The 12,815-nt window shown below is 35.1% G+C and overlaps 1 protein-coding gene across 4 annotated transcripts in view; it reads right to left on the reverse strand.

Annotated features, from left to right (window-relative positions):
- Window positions 1–12,815, reverse strand: part of LOC110451950 — a 99,020-nt gene that overhangs the window by 6,996 nt on the left and 79,209 nt on the right. For all 4 annotated transcript variants that reach the window (XM_021500190.1, XM_021500191.1, XM_021500189.1 and 1 more), the window contains exon 3: window positions 7,636–7,888. In XM_021500190.1, coding sequence (XP_021355865.1) covers window positions 7,636–7,888 — 253 coding nt within the window. The remainder of the gene's footprint in view (window positions 1–7,635; window positions 7,889–12,815) is intronic.

The raw sequence follows: 12,815 nt of genomic DNA on the forward strand, positions 1-12,815 counted from the left end.
CAGGAAGTCCAACAGCAACAGCTACATGTATGTCAGGAAGTATAACAATAATAGCTTTGTCAGGAAGTATAACAATAACAGCTTTGTCAGGAAGTATAACAATAACAGCGTTGTCAGGAAGTAAAACAATAACAGCGTTGTCAGGAAGTATAACAACAACAGCTTTGCCAGGAAGTCCAACAGCAACAGCTACATGTATGTCAGGAAGTATAACAATAATAGCTTTGTCAGGAAGTATAGCAATAACAGCGTTGTCAGGAAGTATAACAATAACAGCGTTGTCAGGAAGTAAAACAATAACAGCTTTGTCAGGAAGTCCAACAGCAACAGCTACATGTATGTCAGGAAGTATAACAATAATAGCTTTGTCAGGAAGTATAACAATAACAGCCTTGTCAGGAAGTATAACAACAACACCTTTTTCAGAAACTATAACAGCAACAGCTTTGTCAGGAAGTATAACAATAACAGCTTTGTCAGGAAGTATACTAATAACAGCTTTGTCAGGAAGTACAACAGCAACAGCTACATGTATGTCAGGAAGTATAACAATAAGTAAAACAATAACAGCTTTGTCGGGAAGTAAAACAACAGCACCTTTGTCAGAAAGTATAAGAAAAAACAGCTTTGTCAGAAAGTATAACAGCAACAACTTTGTCAGGAAGTATAACAACAACAGCTGTGTCAGAAAGTATAACAATAATAGCTATGTCAGGAAGTATATCAACAACAGCTGTGTCAGGAAGTATATCAACAACAGCATTGCCGGAAAGTATAACAATAATAACTTTGTCAGAAAGTATAACAGCAACAGCTTTGTCAGGAAGTATAACAGCAACAGTTTTGTCAGAAAGCATAACAATAACAGCTTTGTCTGAATGTATAACAACAACAGCTTTGTCGGAAAGTATTACAATAATAACTTTGTCAGAAAGTATAACAGCTTTATAAGGAAGTATAACAGCAACAGCTCTATCGAAAAGTATAACAATAATAGCTTTCTCAGGAAGTTTATCAACAACAGCTTTGTAAAAAAAACTATAACAGCGACATCTTTGTCAGGAAGTATAACAGCGACATCTTTGTCAGGAAGTATAACAACAACAGCTTTGTCAGAAAGTATAACAGCAACAGCTTTGTCAGGAAGTATAACAAGAACAGCTTTGTCAGGAAGTATAAAAGCAACAGCTCTGTCAGGAAGTATAACAGCAACAGCTTTGTCAGGAGGAATAATAATAACACTTTTGTCAGGAAGTATAACAATAAAAAGAAATTTCAGAAAGTATAACAATAATACCTTTGACAGGAAGTATCACATCAAAAGCTTTGTCAGAAAGTAGAACAGCAACAGCTTTGTCAGCAAGTATAACAGTAATACCTTTGTCAGAAAGTGTAACATCAACCACTTTGTCAGGAAGTATAACAACAACAGCTTTGTCAGAAAGTATAACAGCAACAGCTTTGTCAGGAAGTATAACAACAACAGCTTTTTTAGAAAGCATAACAATAACAGCTTTGTCTGAATGTATAACAACAACAGCTTTGTCGGGAGGTATAATAATAACAGCTTTGTCAGGAAGTATAACAACAACTGCTTTGTCGGAAAGTATTACAATAATAACTTTGTCAGAAAGTAAAACAGCTTTGTAAGGAAGTATAACAGCAACGGTTCTGTCGAAAAGTATAACAATAATAGCTTTGTCAGGAAGTATAACAGCAACAGCTCTGTCAGGAAATATAACAGCAACAGCTTTGTCAGGAGGTATAATAATAACAGCCTTGTCAGGAAGTATAACAACAACTGCTTTGTCAGGAAATATATCAACAACAGCTTTGTCAGAAAGTATAACAGCAACAGCTTTGTCAGGAAGTATAGCAATAACAGCTTTGTCAGAAAGGATAACAGCAACAGTTTTGTCAGGAAGTATAACAATAACAGCTTTGTTAGAATGTATAACAATAACAGTTTTTTTCAGAAAGTATAACAATAATAGCTTTGTCATGAAGTAGAAAGCAACAGCTCTGTCAAGAAGTATAACAGCAACAGCTTTGTCAGGAGGAATAATAATAACACTTTTGTCAGGAAGTATAACAATAACATTTTTTTCAGAAAGTATAACAATAAAAGCGTTGTCAGGAAGTATAACAACAATAGCTTTGTCAGAAAGTAGAACAGCAACAGCTTTGTCAGAAAGTATAACAATAATAGCTTTGTCAGAAAGTATAACAATAATAGCTTTGTCAGGAAGTAAAACAGCAACAGCTCTGTCAGGAAGTATAACAGCAACAGCTTTGTCAGGAGGAATAATTATAACACTTTTGTCAGGAAGTATAACAATAACATTTTTTTTCAGAAAGTATAACAATAATACCTTTGACAGGAAGTATAACACCAAAAGCTTTGTCAGAAAGTAGAACAGCAACAGCTTTGTCATAAAGTATAACAGTAATACCTTTGTCAGAAAGTATAACATCAACCACTTTGTCAGGAATGATAACAACAACACCTTTGTCAGGAAGTATATCAACAACAGCTTTGTCAGAGAGAATAACAGCAACAGCTTTGTCAGGAAGTATAACAATACGAGCTTTGTCAGGAAGTATAACAATAATAGCTTTGTCAGAAAGTATATCAACAACAGCTTTGTCAGAAAGTATAACAGCAACAGCTTTGTCAGGAAGTATAACAGCATCAGCTCTGTCAGGAAATATAACAACAACTGTTTGTCAGGAAGTATAACAGCAACAGCTTTGTCAGGAAGTATAACAATAATAGCTTTGTCAGAAAGTATATCAACAACAGCTTTGTCAGAAAGAATAACAGCAACAGCTTTGTCAGGAAGTATAACAGCATCAGCTCTGTCAGGAAATATAACAACAACTGTTTGTCAGGAAGTATAACAGCAACAGCTTTGTCAGGAAGTATAACAATAATAGCTTTGTCAGGAAGTATAACAATAATAGCTTTGTCAGGAAGTATAACAATAACAGCTTTGTCAGGAAGTATAACAATAACATCTTTTTTAGAAAGCATAACAATAACATCTTTTTCTGAATGTATGACAACAACAGTTTTGTCGGAAAGTATTACAATAATAATTTTGTCAGAAAGTATAACAGCTTTGTAATGAAGTATAACAGCAACAGTTTTGTCGAAAAGTATAACAATAATAGCTTTGTCAGGAAGTATAACAGCAACAGCTTTGTCAGGAAGTAAAACAATAACAGCAACAGCTTTGTCAGGAAGTATAACAGCATCAGCTCTGTCAGGAAATATAACAACAACTGTTTGTCAGGAAGTATAACAGCAACAGCTTTGTCAGGAAGTATAACAGCAACAGCTTTGCCAGGAAGTATATCAAGAACAGCTTTGTCACAAAGGATAACAGCAACAGCTTTGTCAGGAGAAATAAGGAAGTATAACAACAATAGCTTTGTCAGAAAGTAAAACAGCAACAGCTTTGTCAGAAAGTATAACAATAATACCTTTGTCAGAAAGTATAACATCAACCACTTTGTCAGGAAGTATAACAACAAAACCATTGTCAGGAAGTATAACAACAACAGCTTTGTCAGAAAGTATAATAGCAACAGCTTTGTCAGGAAGTATAAAAACAACAGCTTTGTCAGGAAGTATATCAACAACAGCTTTGTCAGAAAGTATAACAGCAACAGCTTTGTCAGGAAGTATATCAACAACAGTTTTGTCATAAAGTATAACAACAACAGCTTTGTCTGAAAGTATAACAATAACAGCTTTGTCAGAAATTATAACAATAACAGCTTTTTCAGAAATTATAACAACAACAGCTTTGTCAGAAATTATAACAACAACAGCTTTGTCAGAAAGTATAACAATAACAGCTTTGTCAGGAAGTATAGCAATAACAGCTTTGTCTGAAAGTATAACATTAACAGCTTTGTCAGGAAGTATAACAATAACAGCTTTGTCAGGAAGTATAACAATAACAGCTTTGTCAGGAAGTATAACAATAACAGCTTTGTCAGGAAGTACAACAATAACAACTTTGTCAGGAAGTATAGCAATAACAGCTTTGTCAGGAAGTATAGCAATAACAGCTTTGTCTGAAAGTATAACAATAACAGCTTTGTCAGGAAGCATAACAACAACAGCTTCGTCAGAAATTATAACAATAACAGCTTTGTCAGGAGGTATAACAACAACAGCTTTGTCCGAAATATAACAATAACAGCTTTGTCAGGAAGTATAACAATAACAGCTTTTTCAGAAATTATAACAACAACAGCTTTGTCAGAAATATAACAATAACAGCTTTGTCAGGAAGTATAACAACAACAGCTTTGTCAGAAATTATAACAATAACAGCTTTGTCAGGAAGTATAACAATAACAGCTTTGTCAGGAAGTATAACAATAACAGCTTTGTCAGGAAGTATAACAATAACAACTTTGTCAGGAAGTATAGCAATAACAACTTTGTCAGGAAGTATAACAATAACAGCTTTGTCAGGAAGTATAACAATAATAGCTTTGTCAGGAGGTATAACAATAACAGCTTTGTCAGGAAGTATAACAATAACAGCTTTGTCAGGAAGTATAACAATAACAGCTTTGTCATAAAGTATAACATTAACAGCTTTGTCAGGAAGTATAGCATCAACATCTCTGTCTGAAAGTATAACAGTAATAGCTTTGTCACAATTTGTATAGCCACGATAACTTAATCAGAAATCGTATAACAATACAAGCTCTGTAGGTAACTGAATGTACATATATTTGGTCATGATTTTATAAAATTCACAGCTATATCAGGATTAGTATGACTGTAGCATTTTTTTCGTCGAGTATTGTATAACTATAACAGCTATATCAAGGATTATATAACAATATCAGCTTTGTCAGAAGTTGTTATCATAGCAGCTCTGTCAGGGTTTGCATGACTACAACAGCTTTCTCGTCGGGAATCGAATAATTTTAATAGATTTTGACAGAAATCATAACAGCTTTGTCCAAAATTAATGTTGTAACCATAAAAACGTTTGTCAGGGAACATAACCACGACGGGTTTGTCACGAATTAATACCTAATCTAATAACAGCAACACCTTTGTCAGCTTATTTCAGGAATTGTATAGCTATAACATTTCTGTCGGGGATATACATTACCATAACCGAATTTGTCATTAATTGTTTAATAAAAAAATACTTTTTCAAGAATATAACATATAACTACATGCTTAATAACTTGTCAGTAATTGGCGTCAAACAAAACAAAAATTGAGACAAAGTCAATAGCAGTGTAGTTATACACAATGAAGGTTGAACAGAACATCACCAGTTTTACCAAGGGACAGTATCAACATTTGTCCAGAGGTCATACACAGCTGGTAGAGGTAGAGCCACACTGTTTCGAACGAGCGAACCTTACCCATACACTCAATACCTACACGTCTCTAAAAATAGCATACCATCTACTGTCACAAACCAGGAGCTATTCAAGAAGTATCATTTTTCGACCGATTTCGAGCCGACTAGCCTCTGCAGGGCTGTGAATTCCAATTAGACTGTAAAATATGTCTTGTATATGATTTTTAGACTTTGATGCTTTGAATGTATTTTGCTAGAAAACAACGTTTACAGTACTGTGACCACGTTCAAATATCGTCTGTCTCCTAAGAGATAATTTATTAGGTTTCATCGATTATTTTTGGCAAATGAATTTGACTAATGTAATTTTATCGCTTACTTAGCATAGACGATGTGATTTGGCTGGTGTTTAATGACGTGCTCGTCGATTCTCCTGCTCCTAATCAATTCTGTCAATAACGATGACGCTTCATTGAGGCAAAAAACACAAGTATTTCCGTACAGTCAGCCGATGTCTGTTCGGATGAGTAAACATCTATTTCATTTGATCACCTGTACATTTCAGTGCTAATATATCGATTTGTCTTCCTAAAGCGGTAAAAACCCATAACTACGTATATGCATGTGGCGTTGATGTGTTTCTGTGTCAATTAAGTAGAACATCAAAGCGGCTATATGTTTTAAAAATTAACCATACTTATCCAAACATGCCATTTTTGAATCGGTGGAAGTTGGTATTTTACAATCAAACATAATCTTGTACATACTTCTTGGGTAAACGTTGAAAGCAAAGTTATTTGATAATTGATTAATAGTCTCTGGTTCCTCTAGGGATCTGCTCTATAGAACCTACAGCATGAAGAAAACCTTTCTCTGATAGATAGAAAAACACGCCAATTTGGTTTACATAGATGTGGCAATACGTTAAGGACAGCACACATAAGGGTAGGTATGTACTAGTATGACAGAACCTTTGATACATGTTATTATATGCTAAGCCAGAGACTGACACTAATTGGTAAGATACCAATTTAGCTCCCTTTAGGGTAGTATACCTTGGTAGCTGAGAGGATCCCCTTGTGTTCCTCCTCACATACTACCGATCTTTACAGACTATGAATAATTAAAGGCATTGCGTAAAGCGAGTCAGCTGCCATTGCCGCACCAGTAGTCCTCGCCATGCATTCCCGTACATACATGCAACAGTACGATAATAGCAGTAGGACAGCAGACAGAGAAATCCAAACACGACAGGCCATGATTGAATAATGTTCCCCTTCACATTTCACTGAATATTGATCAAAATATCAATATGAATGATCTGATATGAAATGGTTATATCAAGTGTTTGTACACGTCCTTGTTCTTCTTCTTCTTATGGTACACGTGTTGCATTACGGTAGTGAAGGGTCCGATTTATTTAGCGTTCGGTGAGCCGTTCTCAACACAGCTGTTGATGTGAGGAATCTAACGCCTCACCTGTTATCGGGAATTATTAAGGGGAGTTCTTAAAACAAAATTTACGTACAACACATTTGCAATGCAACGCGGTGCATTTTGCTTCATTGATAAATACGATGGCTTCAAGCACACTGATCTGAAAGAGCACATTTTCTAATCATGTAGTACACCACATGTCGATCTACACTCAGCGAAGTCTTTCATCGGGATTTATTTCGTTTCGCTTTATTGACCAATTCCTCAATGATTTCAACAACAACATGTATAGCATGACTGTGAATCGATACATGTCCACCATAGCGCCTTTAACGGTAAAACACAGCTTCACGTTGATAAATGGCTTTCTATTTTTTTTGTGGGAAGATACCGTTTTTCGTATACTGTAAGATGAAACTTACTGGCATGTGTCTCCATTTGAGTAAGATTTGACGCAGTCTACATACAAAACAAATGACTGTCGTTGGGTAACCAATATTTTGACGAGATAAACATAGTGTTACATGATGCAAAATACTTCTAAACTGCACACTATTGGATACTATATACACATGACTTTAAATGACAAATTGTGTTCGATGTCTAATATGAAACATTTTCCCCAAGAGGTTATTTCTATAGTATGTACTTCTGTTTTAATGGGTGTCATTAAAATAAAGGGTACATTTACACAAGCGCAATGAATGATGCCATAGTAATATCCAAAATCCTACAAAAATATCAAGAAGGTTTCGAATTATTTGCCATTTTTGACACATAAGAGATCAGTAATTGCCTTATTTTTAAATGTCTAGCCAGCCGACCAGTCCCTGATAAAGCCCACGATTACCTGTCGTAACTTTCGTTGGTTGTATTGGCCTCCAGAACCTCCTTGATGGCGTCCATCTTGGGAGGCAATGATGATTTAGGGCGTGGTTTCCGGTCTGGGGTAACCGGCCTAGAGGGGGCGTGGGGGACATGCCAACGTTTCTTGTAGGCGGTTTTGAGCAGTTTTTGTCGAGTGTCCGCCCTCTCTTTGTCCCTATGTAGTTTGTAAGACCGTAAGGCCTTGTTCATTATGTTGTCGTATTCGTTATCCACATCTGTCAACGGAACCAAAGTAAAAACAAACAGTTATCACAAACACACAATAATCAAAAAGATACATACCGATTCCACATGAAGATGATATTATCCTGGAATTGTGTTGGTATGTTATACACATACTGTACGTCTGACTAAGATCGACATTCGGATGGAGGACGCCATCATGGTTCTATACACACTTGTAGGAGAGGTATCGATCTAGTGATGCTGGCTCGCAGACTCACGCACACATGACCTACAGTAACGGGGCACCAGTACCGACTATCACGGTAGCTTCATCTCCCATTAATACCAGATCAATTACAGATACAGTTTCTCGTAATTCTTGTTATGTTGGAATATTGAGACATGTTGTATTTGTTTAGGCATATCTTTTCTTAAAAATAAAGTGATCTTCCTAAAAGAGGAATTTGGAAGCTAGATCGCCAATAGGTCCGTAACACTGATGCGGCTGCTTCTGCTGCGTGGGATTGATCCGTATGGCTACGTTACACACAGATTGAATTACGACTCAATATATCTGATTGTCTCATGCTATTACGACCCACACATATTTCTTATTGAGATAAATGATTAACACGAGGTCTTACACAAGAGTTTGAGTTTTGTCGTGTTCAGTATTTTTTTAAATAATAAATTCACAAAAAGAATAAACAGAAAAATATCATCTTTTTATAATTTAACATTATTAAATATATATTGCATTCATATAACTAACCTGGTCTTCACAATCCAGCGTCACCTAGGTATTGAATAGCCGGACTAGTTTTCCTTAATGTGATCCTCTTTTATTAATATCAGTAACCAATACACAATGAAGTGAATGAGTCCCTGCTGTGCTACATACACCAACAACACATAGAACTTAACAAAGTAGGGCGATGATTTGCTTCAGGTTATTTTTTTTTATATAAAAGGACATTTTTATGGTATATCGATTTCCTACCGTCCCTTGATCGTAATAACGGCCTGAAATATTATTGACATCAATTACAAAAATAGTGACATTAAATAGTTTTTTTGTTGACGTTGAACATTTTATCGCATTCTTAAAGAGCCCAACGTCACAATTTGATTGAATAACAGTGATTTTGAAAGAATAAATCACAATGAATTTCCGAAGAATTGTTTGATGTTAGAATAATAATATGCAATAAAAACTTTCTTGTTTTCGAATATTTTTAGTTATTATGAATGTTGTTTGTCCTCGGAAAGAAATCAAAGGAAATAAACTATAAAAAGGAATATATGACTTGCGGTACTATCGACCCTTGGTAAGCGTCAGCAATATAAAAACATTGATTAAGATTCGTTTTTAATCAAAATAAAACAGAAACTAACAACGTGATATAAAATAGCATTAAAACAAACAAACCAAATACAACCGTGTGTTAGATCAGAGACCTTGCCTCTAGTTAGATAATTGTTTATTTCAAAGTATGTCTTGGCTGGCATCCTATCGAGTTACATTAGTCATGCATAGGGATGTCTTACAAATAAACTCCTAAATTCAATTAGACCATGCAATTACTTAGTACATATACACTTATTACATGCAAAAACATGCTTTTAAAGTATGCAAGAAATATTTATATTAATTCAGATACTGCAATAAACGCTCTCTAATCGGAAACATTCCCTTCCATGTCTGCCTTCCAACCCTGGTGAGATCTGACTCTGGAACTATACACGTTCTACTGATTACATCCTCTGAAATTCACCGAGACTAGTTATGCATCACCGCAGCTAATCACAATGATGTCGCCTACCACTGACCTTTTCTAAAACGCATGGGGAAGAATATCGTGACCTTGACTTTGAGTGACAATGTGGGAAAAGTAAGAATGATTTAAAGCAAAAGGAGTTACTGCAGCTGATCTGAAATTATCGTGATATGGAAAACCAACTTATATGCAACACGGATTCAGGTCGCAATTTTGATCCAGTATTTTATGAAATATATAACACATCTTATTAAGGATAAAATAGGTCTTAAATCCTAAATGAAGTATTTAATAAAATTGTATTTAAGATATCTTACAAAGAAATTAACCTAAGGCAACGTATAAAATTCTACATATAGGATATCTTATATATTTTATAAGATGTCTGCTATATATCAATACATGTATATTTCTCATGAAAATCGATATGATATAATCGTATACGATATCTTATCTCAAAAATAATCGTATGAATATAGAGATTTGTTATAACTACAAACATGTATATATGCTATCTTACATATCTTTATCAAACACAGGATTGACATCGCTCCTTTGACACAACTAAAGCTGGCTTGCCGTACACGTTTTCATTTAGAGTAGAGCCTGCGAAATATTTATCTCTATCTAGTAGTTTAAGATATAATAACACCATTAAAAACATTATTTTCTTTTATGCGTACTCGGATTGAACGACATGGATCACTGTGGCAACACATTTGACCTTTAACATCTACAGCACCGCATTTAGACTCACAAGTATGAGTAAGGTGTTGAGCATTGAGAGTTTTCGGCAACGAAGCGTGCGATATTGACGAAGGTAGGCATATCTACTTATATATTTTTCAGACATATCTTTGGTACATGTAACCCAAATGTTATGCATTGGTTGTGAAAATGATTCAGGGACATAACAATCTTATTTGCTCTGAACAATTCTCCACCGAATTTGCGAACACTCATGAACAGCGTTGGTACTTACATTGATTTTGATACGCAGGAGATAATATCCCTCAATTTATGCTCTTTTGTATTGTGTGAATATGATTAATCCTGAAAAATCATTGTCAATATTGGATTTCGGTTTATGAAGACAATGGGGTTTGGGTTACATTGTTCTCTTGTCTATGATTCTTAGCCAAAAAGAACCAGGAAGGATAATGGAAGTATATCTGTTCCTTTTCACATATGATTAATAAAGTCAACGTTCACAATACTTATTTATCGGAAAAAAGGTAATAGCATTATGTTTTCATCAAACACCACATTTACTATATTTTGCTGAAATTAAATCATTAGCCTCACGAAAGCTTAAATATTCATGCTGTCATGACATATGACATGTCCGAAGTACATTGCCGAAACACTGTTGTATACAGTACATATATTGTTTTAGGATTAACACTACAAATATTGTTTTAGGATTAAAATGTCATTGTTCTGCTTAAAGTGCTTTTTACATAAAAGAAACGCTTTAATAACATATATGTAACTCTTTAACACTTCCTAAGATACAAAATCATATTCTACACAATGCAAAATAGTAAAGGAGGAAAATGCTCGGATGGGTAATTAAATCAAGTACCAACACTGGCCATAAGTGTTTGTACCTTATCTATTGGAAATTACTCAGAGAAAATTAGACCGTTTTGGATACCAAAGGTAGGTTTTGCAGAAAATTAAATTAAAGAATTGCTTTGGTGATTTCTGCCTAGCTTAGGCGTCGACCAACTTTATCCCTCAAAACGTACATCCCGCTACTGAGGCTCTAAACGGTACTACATGTACATAACATTGAAGTTTCATAAAAATGTATTTAGCCTTTCAGGCCTGGTCATGAATGAACCCAATGTTATTGTTATGCCAAACCGTACACATTTATGTCTCCTAGTACTATACACGTCAATTGGAAATTATGGAAATTGCCGATTTAGGTAGGGAATAAGGGCGGTGATTCAGATCTCTCCACGGGTAGAGTGAGACATGGTTTGGAATGAGAGGGTTTATATACAGAACATCTCGACAACCCAAACACTCGAGCACGGCGAACCTTACCGGTTTGAGCTATGTGGATCTTTGAGTACTCGGGCAGGTCGTGGAGATGGACATAAAATGGCGAGCCCAACTCCACGTTGATTTTACCCTTTTCGGGACCTGAGTGATGTAATGACTGTTTGATATCATCGATCGCTTAAAACGTTTTAAAATGTAACACTGTTTGTGTGAACATGTCTTTAAGTCTAACTAGAATCTTACATCTCAAAGGTGTCTGTCACACACGTGGTCAGACAGCCACAGTGTGTAGTGTTATTTACAAAAGTCAAGAGATTAAAACTGCTGTGATTCGTCTTCTATTCATTACTTTTTTATATATATATGCACATCTATCAGAACATTTATACTTAAAGCATTAAAACATAAAGACAACAACACACCAACAGACTGACCTGAATTGAAAGGACAAGTGATTATATTATTCACTGCATATGTTACATATATTCAGCTAAATGATTTTCATCCAGATGCAAATGCCTCCGATGGAAGTTATAATAATCTCCTGATAAACAATGACCACTTTGACATATAACCCTTTGGCAGTTCAGAGGTTTTTGTTCTGGGCTTCAAAACCCCAGCCTGTGAATGTTCTAAGCAAAAACCACATATTCCAATGTGGACCTCCAAGTAAATAAGGAAACCACCGATTGGTGGCTTACTGCCACTGTAACGTCACTGTACCCAAAACGAGACACTTGTGGAAAAACGGCTCACGAAACTGTCATGCAATGCAAAGAAGTACTTTTATGTATACAGTTTTCAATAGATAATACTTTTATGACAATTTAACTGTATATAAGGTTCATAAGCTGCTTATTTTCGTTACATGGACAATTTAAAGGTAAGAATAATAACCAAAACAAGACTTACCCGATTTACGTGCCGTGCGATGCTATATATAGAGGATCTAGCACGAGTGTTCATGTTATATTGAATTTATTGAACGAGTATATTAATTTCATATGAAACGAGCCTTTGGCGAGTTTCATATGAAATTAATATACGAGTTCAATAAATTCAATATAACATGAACACGAGTGTTAGATTCTATTTATTATATAATTCGAGAAACCTACCTACATAAGTGGTTTCAATACTAACGTCTCTATATGCAATGACGACGAGAAAGGACGCATCACATATA

The sequence above is a fragment of the Mizuhopecten yessoensis genome, unplaced genomic scaffold (assembly GCF_002113885.1).
Source record: "Mizuhopecten yessoensis strain PY_sf001 unplaced genomic scaffold, ASM211388v2 scaffold6307, whole genome shotgun sequence".
In the NCBI taxonomy this organism is placed as follows: Eukaryota; Metazoa; Mollusca; class Bivalvia; order Pectinida; family Pectinidae; genus Mizuhopecten; species Mizuhopecten yessoensis.